General features: G+C 45.4%; 1 protein-coding gene across 1 annotated transcript in view; it reads left to right on the top strand.

Annotated features, from left to right (window-relative positions):
• The window catches only part of SEZ6L (seizure related 6 homolog like), a 111,493-nt gene extending 96,433 nt beyond the window's left edge, over positions 1-15,060 (top strand). Inside the window, exons 15-17 of the mRNA XM_064271927.1 lie at positions 3,732-3,846; positions 6,097-6,199; positions 15,031-15,060. Coding sequence (XP_064127997.1) covers positions 3,732-3,846; positions 6,097-6,199; positions 15,031-15,060 — 248 coding nt within the window. The remainder of the gene's footprint in view (positions 1-3,731; positions 3,847-6,096; positions 6,200-15,030) is intronic.
• The last annotated feature ends 1,829 nt before the right edge of the window (positions 15,061-16,889 follow it).

The raw sequence follows: 16,889 nt of genomic DNA, 5'->3' as shown, positions 1-16,889 counted from the left end.
TGTTTTTTGTTTTTTTTCCATTTTGTGGTTCCTTCCTTTTCCAGCCCTTCTCACGGATAAAACATTCGGCCTTCTGTGTTGTTGTTCCCTGCCATAAAGTCAGCCCCAACTCATGGCAGATCCAATGCACGATGGAACAAAACACTGCCTGGTCCTGCACCGTCCACATGAGCAGTTTCAGGTCAAAATGGCATGATCCATAGGGCTTTCAGTGGCTGATTTTTGGAAGTAGGTTGCCAGGCCTTTCTTCCTAGTCCATCTTCGCCTGGAAGCTCAGTTGAAACCTGTCCAGCATCATAGCAACATACAAGCTTTCGCTGACAGATAGGCGGTGGCTGCACATGAGGTGACTTGGCCAGGAATCAAACCTGGTTCTCCTGCATACCAAAAAACAAAAACCAAACCTATTGTCGTCAAGTCGATTCCAACTCATAGTGGCCCTATAGGACAGATTAGAACAGCCTCATAGGGCTTCCAAGGAGCAGCTAGTAGATTTGAACTGGTGACCTTATGGTTAATAGCCCAAGCTCTCAACCACTGTGCCACCCGCATCCAAAAAAAAAACCCACTGCCATCGAGTTGATTCCGACTCATAGCAACCCTATAGGACAGAGTAGAACTGCCCCATAGAGTTTCCAAGGAGTGCCTGGCGGATTTGAACTGCTGACTTTTTGGTTAGTAGCCTTAGCACTTAACCACTGTGTCACCAGGGTTTCCGCCACCCCCATAAAAAACCCAAAAAAAAACCCAGTGGTGTGGAGTCGATTCCAACTCATAGCGACCCTATAAGACAGAGTAGAACTGCCCCGTAGGGTTTCCAAGGAGCGCCTGGCGGATTTGAACTGCCAACCCTTTAGTTAGCGGCCATAGCACTTAACCACTATGCCACCAGGGTTTCTGCCACCCCCATTAAAAAAAAAAAAAAGGTGATAATTCTACCACTGAACCACCAATGGCCCCATTCTGTATAGCTTTCTTTAAATTTGATATAAAGCCACTTGCCACAACGTGTGCTAACAGAAAAAAATATGTATTCTTTCAAAAAAAACTTTCAACCAATTAAGCAATTTTTATTATTATTTCTGGAGCCATATTTAGATTTCTGACAGCAAAGAGTTTGCTTGAATCTGGGGCTGTATGAATTGCACTTCATTAGTTGCCGTTCTTTGCAGCAGGCAGTATTTTAGTCCCAGCAGGTGGAGCCCGTGTTCAAATGTGAAGTGTGAGAGAAGCACAAATCAGTCACCCCATTTGGAAAACAGAGGTGTCAGCCATAGAGTTTTTACACATACAGGTGTTATTCTCTATTCAGTCCATCCCTTCTCTGCCTTTTGCCAACCAATAAACCATGAGAACATCTCAAATGTATTTATTGTGGGTGTTAGGACTGATGTTTCAGGCCCCATTGAGTAGTGGCTAATGGATTGTAGATTGGTGTCCAGCAGAGCTCTGTTAGACGTGGCCATGGAGAGTGGCAGAGGAAACCTGGAAACCAAGCTTCTAGAAAAGATGTGTGGTCTCTCTTCAAGCCATACTTAGAAAAGTCACCATCCCCCCATCCCTACCCACAACAGCTGTGGTAGTTCTCGCTACTACCCGATCACTGAGAGGTAGCAGAAGCCTCCAGGTGAGACTGAGGGGGCTACACGAGAGTGTGTAAGAGGGGTGGGCTTCTGAGAATCGAAGTTGAGTTCTCAGAGTTGGGGTGTCATCAGAATATAAAGTATTAAAGGTTGACCAGCTGCCCAGAGCCCATTCCTGGTTATTCTGATTGAGTAGCCCTGGGAGGAGCCCCATCAGTGTTCATGGAAGAAGTCCCACCCCCGCCCCAAGTGAGCAGTCAGGCTTGGGAACCTCTGCTTAGAAACCTGGTAGCATGGACCGCCCCCTCCCCATAACCCATTGCCTTCAAGTTGATTCCAACTCCTAACAAACCAATGGGACAGAGTAGAATGGCCCCCTAGGGTTTCCAAGGCTGTAATCTTTACAGAAGCAGACTGCCACATCATTCTCCTACGAAGTGGCAGGTGGGTTGGAACTGCCGACCTTTCTGTTAGCAGCCGAGCGCTTTAACCACTGCACCACCAGGAATCCTTTCAGCATGGCCCCCAGCATCATCCAACCTAAAACCCATTGCTGTTGAGTTGATTTTGACTCACTTTGATTTTTCGGAAGTAGGTCACCAGGCTTCTTCTGAGGTGCCTCTGGGTAGACTCGAACCTCCAGTCTTTCAGTTAGCGCTGTTAACCATTTACACCACCCAGAGACTTGCCCATACTTGCCGCCCATTCCCAAGTCTCCACTCCATGGAATGTCTTGTGAATCTACTTTCTCAGTTAACACATTTGGGATTTTCCCCAAGGCTACCCTTGAATTTGCTTTTAATCTGATTTTAACCATACTCCAAAAAAAAAAAAAAAAGATGTGGTATGAGCAGGGTTAGGAGTTCCTGGGTGGCACAAATGATTAAGCGCTCAACTACTAGCTGAATGATTAGCAGTTAGAACCCACCCAGAGGTGCCTCAGAAGACAGGCCTGGTGATCTGCTTCCAGGAGGACACGCCGGAAAACCCTATGGAGAAGTTCTACTCTGCACACGTAGGGTCACCATGAGTCGGAATCGACCCAACAGCAACAATAACAATGATCATGGTTAAAGCAGTGTAATTCTTTTTTTGGCTTTAGATGAAGGTTTACAGAACAAACTAGTAACAAACTAGCTTCTCATCAAACAGTATACATGTTGTCGTATGACATTGGTTGACAACCCCACCACAGGTCAACACTCTCCCTTCTCAACCCTGGGTTCCCTATTACCAGCTTTCCTGTTCCCTCCTACCTTCCAGCCCCCACCCAGGGCTGGTGTGCCCCTTTAGTCTTGTTTTATTCCGTCGGACTGTTCAATCTTTGGCTGAAGGGTGAACCTCAGGAATGGCCTCATTACTGAGCTGAAAGGGTGTCAGGGGCCATACTCTCAGGGTTTCTCCAGTCTCTGTCAGGACAGCAAGTCTGGTCGTTCTATTTTAGTAGGAATTTTGTTCTACATTTTTTCTCCAGCTCTGTCCAGGACCCTCTATTGTGATCCCTGTCAGAGCAGTCAGTGGCGCAGTAGCCAAGCACCATCTAATTGTACTGGACTCAGCCTGGTGGAGGCTGTGGTAGATGGAGTCCTTTGGACTAATCTTTCCCTTGTGTCTTTAGTTTTCTTCATTCCTTCTTGCTCCCAAAGGGGTGAGACCAGTGGAGTATCCTAGATGGCCGCTCACAGGTTTTTAAGACCCCAGACGCTACTCACCAAAGTAGAACGTAGAACATTTTCTTTATAAACTCTGATATGCCAGTTGAGCTACATTTTGCCAGAGACCATGGTCCCCACAGCCCTCAGCCCAGCAATTCAGTCCCTGGATGTGTCTATGGAGCTGCTATGGTCCCCACCTGTTAAAACAGTGTAATTCTTGATAGTCCCTATGGCCGCCCCAACCAAGGATGGGTCTGGCTCCTTCGCAAAGTTTTCTGAGGCTCTGACCAACACCATTTCCTCAAGCCCCTGCCTCTTCTCCTCTCTGGAGTTGGTTCTCCAATGTCTAAGGCTCTGTGATGTCAGTCCTTTGTGTGAGTTCGGAACTGGCAAGGTGGGTGCTTACCTGGAAGCCAGGTGCTTACCTGGAAGCCAGGTACCAGTGTGGGGTAAGCACGTGAGAAATAAGGGCCTTACCGGCTTGTGTGTTTAGTAGCAGAAGCGGCAGCCGAGACATCCCTGGAAGGTGGAAACATGGCACTGGCTATCTTCATCCCCGTTCTCATCATCTCCTTAGTGCTGGGAGGAGCCTACATTTACATCACCAGGTAAGGAGCTGCTGGGAACTGGGGGAGGCGTTGTGACACACTCACCCATCATTGTAATGGGGGACTGGGCGGTTCATCTCTCTGAGTCTCAGGGTCTCCATCCAGAACTTGGAGATGGTAGCATTTGTGTGTGTCCTACCAAGATTTGAGGTCACCATCAAAAGACACAAACCACGTGCTCTAATGGTGCATGGGATAACACTTTACTCACATAGAGAAGAGACAGAGTGAGATCAAATTCACTTGTGGGCACCGATCTCCCACAGCCAGCGAGTCCCCTCTCACGGCTGGTGCAGGGCATATGTTCCACACACACCCCCTTCATGCCGTGGTCAAAGGGGAGATGGTGCTGTCTCTCCAATGGGGGTGTATAGAAGGGGGGTTGACCAGGTGCCATATGGCGCTTGTGCACGAAAAAGAGACGAAGGAGGTTACTGTGTGTCTAAAACAGGGAGGAAGACTTTTCTGACCAAGAGAAGGGACTGGGAAAGACAGACAGGACCAATTTCCAGCCTCCTTATCAAAGAAAAAAAAATTTTTTTTTTATTAAAGGATGTTCCAGGCCCAAGGCTTCTGCTTAGGCAACCCAGGTGGGAAACATACAGACAGACTGTCCTCCCAACAGTGTGACTGTAGGGATGGTGTGACTCAATTCAACTCACGGAATAAATACTTATATTGGGCACTTACCAAGCCCCTGTGTAGGAGGAGTGAGCACACAGCAGCAAACGACACAGATGACGTCCCTGATCTCAGGAGTTTATGGTTTAGTGGGAAGATAAACGGTACAGAGTGGCAGACACACGGACTCCTTCATTCCATCCTTCACTCACTCGTGTACTCATTTATTCAACAAATACCGAATGACAATCTAGTATGTGCCAGATATTGTCCCAGGTGTTGAGGGGGTCATGGAACTGACATTTAATGAAGCAGGAAGATATTAAACTAGGTTAGAATATTCACTAATTTGTTCAAATTCATACTTATTGAGCACCTACTAAGAGCTAGACACTTTCCTGGGCTCTAGGGGCATCTCTGTGAACAAAACAAAGAAATATTTAGCTTCATGGGTTCAGGTTCTAATGGGAGAAGACAGACAATAGGCAAAGTGTATAAGAGAAATTAGGTAGTGTGTTTGTTGTTGTTGTAGCTGCCAAGGAGTCAGTCCCCAAATTGTGGCAATCCAGTGCACAACGGAAGGAAACACTGCTCCATCCTGTACCATCCCCACGATCAGTTGTGGATCAGGCCATTGTGATCCACTGGGTTTTAATTGGCTGACCTTCAGAAGCAGATCACCAGGCCTTTCTTCCTAGTCTTAGTCTGGAAGCTCCACTGGAACCTGTTCAGCATCACAGCAACATGCAAGCCTCTGCTGACAGATGGGGGTGGCTGTGCATGAGGCGCATTGGCTGGGACTCGAACCCAGGTCTTCTGCACCGATGGCATGAATTCTACCACTGAACCATCACTTTCCTCATATACAGTATGTTGGAAAATGATAAATGCAGGGAGAAAAATAAAGCTGGTACAAGAGATAAAGAGCTCTGGGGTAGAGCTGGCAGCGGATTTTAGATAGAGTAGGCAGAGGAAGCCCCACTGAGAAATGACATTTGAGCAAGGACTTGAAGGTGATGAAGGAGTAAATCATGCAGGTACTTGGGAAAGGAGGGTTCTGGGCAGAGAGAACAGCATGTGCAAAGGCCCTGAGGCAGGCGTGTGCCTAATATAAACTGTCCCTGGCTTCATGGAGCTCACAGGCTAGTGGAAGAGAGGGAAAGTACACAAATAAACTATAACATGCTAAAATAAATGCAATGAAGGAAGGAAATAGGATGTGGTGAGTAACAAAGGATCTGCCTTTAAATAGGGCAGTCAGGGAAGGCTGCCCTGAGAAGGTGACAGGACATATAGTAGGTGCTCAATAAATGCTTATTATTGTTGTTGTTGCACTAAAGAGGGATTTGAATCACCCCACAGGTGAAAATGAATAAAACTCCACCCTCTCTTGATAAGAGGAGGTACCGAGGCTTCAGTCATCACTGCCTGGGTTAGAAGTTGAGAGCAATTACGATTTCTGCTTTTCTCCCACGCAGCTCTTCACCTGCCAGAGGCTGTTCCACACATCCTCATTGTCATCAGCAGAGATGACAGTGCCCTGGAAGTGGCACCAGCTGTTCCATTCAGTATTGTAACGTGTCTCCTAGTCAGGGAGAAGTAAATTCTCTCTTCTTGTCCTCTCTGCAGATGCCGCTATTACTCCAACCTCCGCCTGCCCCTGATGTACTCACACCCCTACAGCCAGATCACGGTAGAGACCGAGTTTGACAACCCCATTTACGAGACAGGGGTGAGTTGGTCTCTATTCTCTCCCAGGTGCCTCCCTCTCTGTCTGCCCTGACTTGGCTAATGTTGAAATGGAAAGTCTCATTTCCTTTTGCTCACAACGCGGAGGCACAGACAATGGTCTGCCTCCATCCCCACCAGAGACGCTTCCTGCGACATCTGCCAGGAGAGCACTGCTCCCTCTGTAAGTACCCACGTGATGATTCCTTTGGGCAGAATGCGCATGGAAGAAGGGGCTGCAAAGAGCCCCATGGAGAGGTAGCCGAGAAGGGTCAGAGCCCACAGGTGGCCTGATGGCAGTGTGCAATATTTTCACACATCCTACAAAGTGGCATCGTCCAACATTGCTATACATTTGAGTGATAGGTCCTGTGCTGGGCATTGGGGAACAGAGTCATGAGCCAAATAGATATGGCTCCTGCTGCTAAGGAGCTTACCATCTTGCAAAGGAGACCAAAAAAAAAAAAAACAAATCAAACCCATTGCCGTTGAGTTGATTCCAACTCATAGCGAGCCTACAGGACAGAATAGAACTGCGCCATATGGTTTCCAAGGAGCAGCTGGTGGATTGAAACTGCGCCACTACGCCACCAGGGTTTCCTCAAAGGAGACAGATATTAATAATAATAACAATAATAAGCACCATGTGCTAGGCACTTCAAATGCATGTTGTTGGGTTAATTCCAACTCATAGTGACCCCATGTGACAGTGGAACTGCTCAATAGGTTTTCCTAGGCTGTAATCCTTATGGGAGCAGATAGCCAGATCTTTCTCCTGCAGAGCCGCTGGGTGGGTTTGAACCACCAAACTTTCGGTTAGCAGCTGAGCACTTAACTGTTGCATCACCAGGGCTCCTTTTAAATGTATAACCTGCTTGAATCCTCACAAGTCTTTGTGATAGGTCCAACGGTTACCTCTCATTGACAGATGAGGACATTGAGATTCAGAGAGAGGAAGAAATGATTTGACCAAGGTCAGAGAGCTAATAAATCATAGACCCATGATGCAAACTCAACCTGATGCATTAATCACTGTGCTCTCCTGCCACCACTGAACCTCAAACACATATGCCAATGAATGTCTAGACTACAATGAATTACAACTTTTAAGAAAGATGAAATAAATTGGACAATGTGCTATGAGAGTGTAGGATGGGGGATCCTTGGGGAGATGGGGTTTTGGGGGAAGGCATCTCTAAGAAAGTGACAGTAAAGCTGAGCCATATAAGGTGGATAGACGTTAGATGGTGGGCTGAAGAACATGCCAGGCAGAAGGGAGAGCATGTGCAAAAGCCCAGAGGAACCCAAAGGCTGGTCATGACTTTGCAAAACCATAGCCCTTCAATTTGTTAACAATCACCAATCTGACACAAAGGATGCTTCTCTGTTCCCGAGTAAGAATACATGCAAAAGACAAACTTTATCTTCAGCAAGCTTTGTTTTGCTTGAGTCAAGCAAAAGGAATCAGCCAGGGCTAAGCCTCTCCAAAAGGCTGACTCGAAAAGGGAAGCAAGGCTAGGGCTTATATGGGCTCAATAGAGACAATAGTGTAATGAATATTTAGTGGGCTTCTTTCAAGGGGTGGGTACTTCTCAGAATGGCAGTTCATGTTAATTAGGTTGCACACTCATCTGGAATCCCAGGTGGAACCCGCTGATATTCAAGATGGAATCCTCTCAGCAGCCCTTGGCATCACTTATTATGGGATGTAGTGCAAGTACACTGATCTTTGGCATTACATCACCATCTTCAGCAGGCTAAGGAAGGTTAAACAGCGGTCACACTTTGTTCTTCTGTGCATATGGAAGCCTGTAAAAGGGGAAGGGACTAGAAAAACACTAAGAAGGAGATAATAATTCATGGGTTGTTTCAACCTTATCTCTTGTTGACAGGGTGTGGTTCCTGTTTACCCAGCTTCTATATGGTAATCTTTTAACCGTTCTTTTGTCCCGCCAGCACAGTTAACCCTATCTGTATCAAATTCACAGAGTAATACTGTGCAATCATCTCCAGATATCTGGGGAGCATAAACGCCACTTGTTCCTTGTTTCTGATGACTTCCCCTCACCTCCTCTGGCCTCCTATGTTAAGTACAAGTTTAGGGACTTAAAACAACACACATTCATTTATTTTCTCATTCTGGATTCTCTACTTCAGGACTGAGAAGGCTGAAATCAAGGTGTCATCTGGGGCTGTGGTCTCATCTGAGGCATGACTGAGGAGGGTCTGCTTCCAAGCTCATGTGGTTGACAGCATTCAGTCCCTTGCAGGCTGTTGGACTGAGGGCCTCAGTTTCTTGCTACCTGTCATCTAGAAGCCACCTCAGTTCCTGATCATGTGCCCCTCTCGATAGAAGATCTCACAGCATGGCAACTGGCTTCTTCAAGGCCAGCAAGGGAGAGCGTATCCTCTGAAGACTCTGTGATATAATCACAGAAGTGACGTCCCATCATGTTTGCCATATTCTATTGGTCAGAAGCAAGTCACAGGGTCTGCTTAAGAGGAAGGAATCTGTCTTAGTTATCTAGTGCTGCTATAACAGAAATACCACAAGTGGATGGCTTCAACCAACAGAATTTTATTCACTCACAGTTTAGTAGGCTAGAAGTCCAAACTCAGGGTGTCAGCTCCAGGGGAAGGCTTTCTCTGTCATCTCTGGATGAAGCTCCTTGTCATCAATCTTCCCCTGGACTAGGAGCATCTCTGTGCAGGAACCCTGGGTCCAAAGGATGCACTCTGCTCCCGGCACTGCTTTCTTGGTGTTATGAGGCCCCCCATCTCTGTTCCCTTCCCTTTCCTTTTTATCTCTTGAGAGATAAAAGGCAGCCCAGGTCATACCTCAGGGAAACTCCCTTTATATTGGATCAAGGATGTGACCTGGTTAAGGGTGTTACAATCCCACCCTAACGCTCTGTAACGTAAAATTATAATCGCAAAATGGAGGACAACCACACAATACTGGAAATCATGGTCTAACCAAGTTGACACATACTTTGGATGGACACAATTCAATCCATGACAGGATCCCACAATGACATAACCACCAGGAGGCAGGAATCACCCAGGCCACTCTAGGGCCTGCCCACCACACCTCCCTCCTTCCCTGGAACATAGATGCCATTGCTTATCCATGTTGCCCAGCATGGACTATGTTGTTGTTTGTATTGTTGTTAGTTGCCATCCAGTCAGCTCCAACTCATGATGGCCCCATGGACAGCAGAGGGAATTATTGCCCAGTTCTACGCCATCTTCATGATTGTTGGTGTGATTGAGTCCCTTTTTACAGCCATTGTGTGTGTTGAGTCCTTCCAACCTTGTGGACTCATCTTCCAGAGCTATATTGGACAATGTTTTATTGTGATCCATAGGGTTTTCATTGGCTGATTTTTGGAAGTAGGTCTCCAGGCATTTCTTCCTTGTCTGTCTTAGTGTGGAAGTGCTGCCGAAACCTGTACATCATGGGTGACCCTGTTGGTATTTGAAATGGCAGTGGCATAGCTTTTAGCATCACAGTAACATGCAAGCCACTACCGTATGACAAACTGACAGACGGGTGGTGGAGTGTGGACTGTGTTTTTGTTGTTGTTCGGTGCCGTCAAGTCAATTCAGACTCATAACGACCCTATGTACAGCAGAACGAAACACTACCTGGTCATGCACCATCCTCACAAGCGTTGCTGTTTGAGCCCACTTTTGGAGCCACTGTGTCAATCTATTTCGTTTAGGGTCTTCCTCTTTTTCGCTGACTCTCTGCATTACCAAGCATGATGTCCTTCTCAAGGACAGGTCCCTCCTGATAACATGTCCAAAATATGTAAGATGAAGTCTCACCATCCTTGCTTCTAAGGAGCATTCTGTCTGTAGTTCTTCCAAGACGAATTTGTTCGTTCTTCTGGAAGTCCATAGAATAGTCAATATTCTTCACCAACACCATAATTCAAAGATATCAGTTCTTCAGTCTTCTTTATTCATTGTTTAGCTTTTGCATGCATATGAGGTAATTGAAAATACCATGGCTTGGGTCAGGTGCACATGAGTCCTCAAGGTGACATCTTTGCTTTTTTATACTTCAAAGAGGCCTTTTGCAGCAGATTTGCCCAATGCAATACATAATTTAATTTCTCGACTGCTGCTTCCATGGGTGTTTATTGTGGATCCAAGTAAAATGAAATCCTTGACAACTTCAGTATTTTCTCTGTTTATCATGATGTTGCTTATCGGTCCAGTTGTGAGAATTTTTGTTTTATGTTGGGATGTAATCCATACTGAAGGCTGTAGTCTTTGATCTTCATCAGTAAGTTCTTCAAGTCCTCTTCATTTTCAGCAGCAAGGTTGTGTCATCTGCATAGCAAAGACTGTTAATGAGTCTTCCTCCAATCCTGATGCTGCATTCTTCTTCACATAATACAGCATCTCAGATTATTTGCTCAGCATACAGATTGAATAAGTATGATGAAAGGATACAATAACCCTGACATGCACTTTTTTTATTTTGAACCATGCAGTATCCCCTTGTTCTTAGTCTGTGTACAGGTTCTACATGAGCACAATTAAGTGTTCTGGAATTCCCATTCTTCACAATTTTGGACTGTAGTCCACCATTAAAACATACGGCCTCTTACAGGGCCAGACTTAAGACTTCCCTCTCTCTCTCTCTCTGCCTCTCTGCCCCTGGGACCTGGATGGCACTAAACACACTCCATAAATATTGGAGAAATTGACTTGGTTGCCACCACATGTTGTAGTCATTTTAGATATGGAATTGGTAAGACAGGGCATATATTATTTTGCCTTTTCTGTAGCTTGATTCCAAAATCTGAAGGAAGGGCAGGCTGGTGAAAAAAGCAGCATTTTATAGATTAGACCTTATTAATACTTATTAATAGGGTGTATCAGTTACCTAGCGCTAAAGTAATGATGAGTAACAAAGAGTTCCATAACTCATTAGCTTGAAACAAGCATGAATTTGCTCAGCAGTCTGTAGGTGGTGTTTTAAGCTAGTTTCAGCTGGCTGATAACCCTGGTTTGGCTGTTGCTTACTCACTTAGATTCACTGGTTGTTGGCTGGGTGGCTCAGCCCTGCTGTCCATATCCTTCATCCTTCTCTTGGGATTAAAGGCTGGCAGGGCATGTCCTGCTCACGGTGATGGCAGAAGTGCAGGACACGAGCAGAAACACAGGCGAGCGTTTCAAGCCCGTATTGTGTCTATTTCCTTATACCCCTTTATGGATTGAATTGTGTCCCCCAGAATGATATGTTGAAGTCCTAGCCCTGTACCTGTGAATGCGACCCTGTTTTGGGAAATAGGGTCTTTCTTTGAAGATGTTACCTGTTAGGTCACACCAGAGTAGAGTGGACCTTAGTCCTAATCCCTTCTGAGTGGTATCTTATAAGAAGGGAGAACAGACAGGGAAAAAGAGTCAGACACAGGGGAATACACCACGTACAGATAGATCTACAAGTAGTAAAGGAACACCAAGGATTTCGGCAATCACTAGAAAGTAGGAGAGAGACATGGAACAGTTCCTATCTCTGATTCCTCAGAAGAGAGGGCTGACACCCTGAAATTGGTCTTCTAGCCTCCAGAACTGTGAGACAATAAATTTGTTCTTTTAAGCCACCCACTTTGTGGTATTTTGTTATGGCAGCCTGTTTTAGTTTCCTAGTGTTGCTATAAGAGAAATACCACAAGTAGGTGGCTTTAAAGAACAGAAATGTGTTTTCTTACAGTTTAGAAGGCTAGAAGTTCAAATTCAGGGCACCGACTCTAGGGGAAGGTACTCTGTCTCTCTCAGTGGGCTCTGCAAGAAGATCCTTGTCTTAAGGTGATGGAGAAACAAATCACCAACTTCATATGGAAGGGAAAGAAGCCCCGAATAAGTAAAGCATTACTGAAAAAGAAGAAGAAAGTGGGAGACCTCACGCTATCTGATTTTAAAACATATTATACAGCCACAGTAGTCAAAACAGCCTGGTACTGGTACAACAACAGGCACATAGACCAATGGAACAGAATTGAGAACCCAGATATAAATCCATCCACATATGAGCAGCTGATATTTGACAAAGGCCCAGTGTCAGTTAATTGGGGAAAAGACAGTCTTTTTAACAAATGGTGCTGGCATAACTGGATATCCATTTACAAAAAAATGAAACAGGACCCATACTTCACACCATGCACAAAAACTAACTCCAAGTGGATCAAAGACCTAAACATAAAGGCTAAAACGATAAAGATCATGGAAGAAAAAATAGGGACAACGTTAGGAGCCTTAATACAAGGCATAAACAGAATACAAAACATTACTAAAAAGGACGAAGAGAAACCAGATAACTGGGAGCTCCTAAAAATCAAACACCTATGCTCATCTAAAGACTTCACGAAAAGAGTAAGAAGACCACCTATGGACTGGGAAAAAAATTTCAGCTATGACATCTCCAACCAGTGCCTGATCTCTAAAATCTATATGATTCTGTTAAAACTCAATCACAAAAAGACAAACAACCCAATCAAAAAGTGGGCCAAGGATATGAACTCGCACTTCACTAAAGAAGATATTCAGGCAGCTAACAGATATGTGAGAAAATGCTCTTGATCATTAGCCGTTAAACTACTAAAAAAAATTAGAGAAATGCAAATTAAAACGACGATGAGATTCCATCTCACTCCAACAAGGCTGGCATTAATCCAAAAAACACAAAATAATAAATGTTGGAGAAGCTGCAGAGAGATTGGAACTCTTACACACTGCTGGTGGGAATGTAAAATGGTACAACCACTTTGGAAATCTATCTGGCATTTTCTTAAAAAGTCAGAAATAGAACTACCATACAACCCAGAAATCCCACTCCTCCGAATATACCCTAGAGAAATAAGAGCCTTTACAGGAACAGATATATGCACACCCATGTTTATTGCAGCACTGTTTACAATAGCAAAAAGCTGGAAGCAACCAAGGTGTCCATCAATGGATGAATGGATAAATACATTATGGTATATTCACACAATGGAATACTATGCATCGATAAAGAACAGTGACGAATCTGTGAAACATTTCATAACATGGAGGAACCTGGAAGGCATTATGCTGAGTGAAATTAGTCAGTTGCAAAAGGACAAATATTGTATAAGACCACTATTATAAGATCTTGAGAAATAGTATAAACTGAGAAGAACACATTCTTTTGTGGTTACTAGGCGGGGAGGGAGGGAGGGTGGGAGAGGGTTATTTACTGATTAGTTAGTAGATAAGAACTACTTTAGGTGAAGGAAAGGACAATACTCAATACAGGGAAGGTCAGCTCAACTGGACTGGGCCAAAAGCAAAGAAGTTTCTGGGATAAACTGAATGTTTGGAAGGTCGGCAGAGCAAGGGCGGGGGTTTGGGGACTATGGCTTAAGGGGACTTCTAAGTCAATTGGCAAAATAATTCTATTATGAAAACATTCTGCATCCCACTTTGAAGTGTGGCATCTGGGTTCTTAAATGCTAACAAGCGGCCATCTAAGATGCATCAATTGGTCTCAACCCACCTGGATCAAAGGAGAATGAAGAACATCAAGGTCACACGATAACGATGAGCCCAAGAGACAGAAAGGGCCACATGAACTAGAGACTTACATCATCCTGAGACCAGAAGAACTAGATGGTGTCCGGCCACAATCGATGACTGCCCTGACAGGGAGCACAACAGAGAGCCCCTGAGGGAGCAGGAGAACAGTGGGATGCAGATCCCAAATTCTCATAAAAAGACCAGACTTAATGGTCTGACTAAGACTAGAAGAATCCCGGCAGTCATGGAACCCAAACCTTCTGTTGGCCCAGGACAGGAACCATTCCCGAAGACAACTCATCAGACATGGAAGGGACTGGACAATGGGTTGGAGAGAGATGCTGATGAAGAGTGAGCTACTTGTATCAGGTGGACACTTGAGACTGTGTTGGCATCTCCTGTCTGGAGGGGAGATGGGAGGGTAGAGAGGGTTAGAAACTGGCAAAACGGTCACGAAAGGAGAGTCTGGAAGGAGGGAGTGGGCTAACTCATTAGGGGGAGAGTAAATGGGAGTATGTAGTAAGATATATATAAGCTTATATGTGACAGACTGACTTGATTTGTAAACTTTCACTTAAACCACAATAAAAATTATTAAAAAAAAGAAGAAGAAGAAGATCCTTGTCTCCTCCAGCTTCTGTAGCCCCAGGGTTCCTCAGTTCTTTGCCGATCGTCACATGGCATCTCTCTTCACCCATTTGTGCTTCCTTGTCTCTGTGTCTATGCTGCTCCTTATGACTAAGGAGTGATTAGGTTTAGGAGACCCCCTACCCTGATATGGCCTCATGAACATAACAAATAGGATTACATCCATATGTATAAAACCAAAAAACCAAGCCAGTTGCCGTGGAGTTGACGCCGACTCATGCCAACCCCATGTATGCCAGAGTAGAACTGTGCTCCATAGGGTTTTCATGGCTGTCACCTTTGGAAGCAAATTGCCAGGCCTTTCTTCTGAGGCACCTTTAGGTGTGCTTGAACCACCAATCTTTCTATTAGTAGCCTAGAGCTTAACTGTGCCTCCCAGGGAGCCCGTCCACCTGTATAGGGGTTAAGATTCTAAGGCATATTTTGGGGGGACACAATTCAATCCATAGCACAGCACTGGGCCACTAAGACACACTCCACTGGCAAAAGCAAGCCAGGGTCAGGGTGAGGGGCACTGCAGAGTCACATGGCCAAGGGCATGGGTACAAGGAGGGATGAAGGACCAGAGCCCTGAATCGTCACACTGCCCCTTCCCAAGGGTTTAACAAATCCGTGTTTCTCTCACTCTTGTAGGAAACCAGAGAGTATGAAGTTTCCATCTAACGAGAGCTGCACCTGTGAAGGGAACTTACAGACATGAACTCAACCACCACCTCCTCAAGAAACCCACCCAGAGACCATGTGTCATTTGATTGAATCCCGAGAGCGTCGGCTGTCTTTTCTTTAGACTCTTTATGGAAGACTTACTGTTTTCTCCACTGTATTTATTATATTTAAAGTTGAAATAAGTGTGGTTGGATGTACGGGGGCTGCAGCCAGATTCCTGTTAGGGCCTTAATTCTGAAGGCAGGTGGAAGATTCTGCAAGATGGCAAACCCAGCAGCAGGAGAAGACCAGATGGAGTTTCTCCAATCAGCAATACCATGCCAAGGCTGCATCAAATTGCACGCATCTTTGGGATTCATGCCCCTGGTGGTTTTAGTACAAACCTAAATTCTAAGATTAGGTACCTCTGGATGGTGGAAATGGTTAACATGCTCAACCGCTAACGGAAGGGTTGGAGGTTTGAGTCCACCCAGAGGTGCCTCAGAATAAAGGCCCGGTGATCTACTTCCAAAAAACCAGCCACTGAAAACTCTGTGGAGCACAGTTCTACTCTGACACACATGGGATTGCCATGAGTTGGAGCTGACTTGATGGCAACTGGTTTGGTTTCTTTTGGTAAGTCCCAAGATTAGGTTGGAAAAATGAGCTCTTGTTGGGTCAACTTGGGTTGGACTTTAGCATGAGTACTTAAACAGGTCTGCTCCAAAGCAAATTGGGTCTTCTCTTCCAAATTTACCAAACTTCTAGGAGGTCTTTCCACTTCCCCTCCATCCCACGGGCAAGAAAATTGTTAAACAAAGGCCTTCTGAAGACAACAGAATTGTTCAATGAATGTTCTTTTCTACTACCCTAGCCTCACTGGATGCCGGCAAAATAAGGCAATGTTTTCTTTCTAAAAATGAGATAAATGAGAAAGGAAGAGTGTCAGGGAGGACGAGAGATATGAGCACATTTCAATGAAGAATCGAGTGAGGGTGGTTGGGTGAGAGAATTGAGCTAATAAAATGTTCCTTTCTTTGACACTCCTTTGATGATGAGAGAGCAGGTGATTTACACCACAAGTACCAGAATCAATCACCTTGTTCAGAGGGACACCCCCAAGCTGTGATGACAAAGCCACAGGACTGAGAGGCCTGGGCAGCTTCACCCATGTTTGGGAGGGTTTGTGTTGTGACGAATGGGGTGGGTGCTGTGTCTTGAAATCCAGGGGTGAGCGCTGCTTTTCTCCTGGGGTGCTGGAATGCCTTCACCCTCCAATAGGGGAGACCCAAGTGCACTGTTTCTCTAGAAGCTATCACCTTCAGTATATAATTGCAATCAAGTATTCGGAGGAGAGAGGGACCTCTGAGAAGAAACGACTTTTCCATTCTCTGAAACTCTGTCCAGATTTTGGGAGGAACCAGGAGTGCTGATGATGGAGGTGCACAGAACAGGAGCAGGTGGGGGTTAAAACCACGGCAAAGCACAGAGGGGAACCCACGTCATACAACCTGAGGATTTTAATGAAGAGAGAAGGGGGAACTTCCGGCCAGAAGGGAATTTCTAGCGCCATGGTCTAATGACATGAGCATCCTTATATTTTACCAGCGTCCTTTCACCCCCAGCCGAAGGGACCAGTGAATGTGACTCTTTGGAAGATGCTTTCCTAAACAGAGGTATAAAGAAGAGGCAGGGGGTGTGGATACAAGAAGAAAATAGGACATGAGGTAGATTCACTTCCCAGGACCACGTGGCCACCCACAATGGCTCAGAGAGGTACATCAGCTCAGTGACTCTAGAGTCCTCTCGGGTGCCCCCCAATCTCTCTAAAATTGCTTTATTATCTA

This window comes from Loxodonta africana, chromosome 19, assembly GCF_030014295.1.
Source record: "Loxodonta africana isolate mLoxAfr1 chromosome 19, mLoxAfr1.hap2, whole genome shotgun sequence".
Classification (NCBI taxonomy): domain Eukaryota; kingdom Metazoa; phylum Chordata; class Mammalia; order Proboscidea; family Elephantidae; genus Loxodonta; species Loxodonta africana.
Note: the sequence above shows the minus strand (reverse complement) of the source record. Positions and strands in the feature narration are given on the sequence as shown.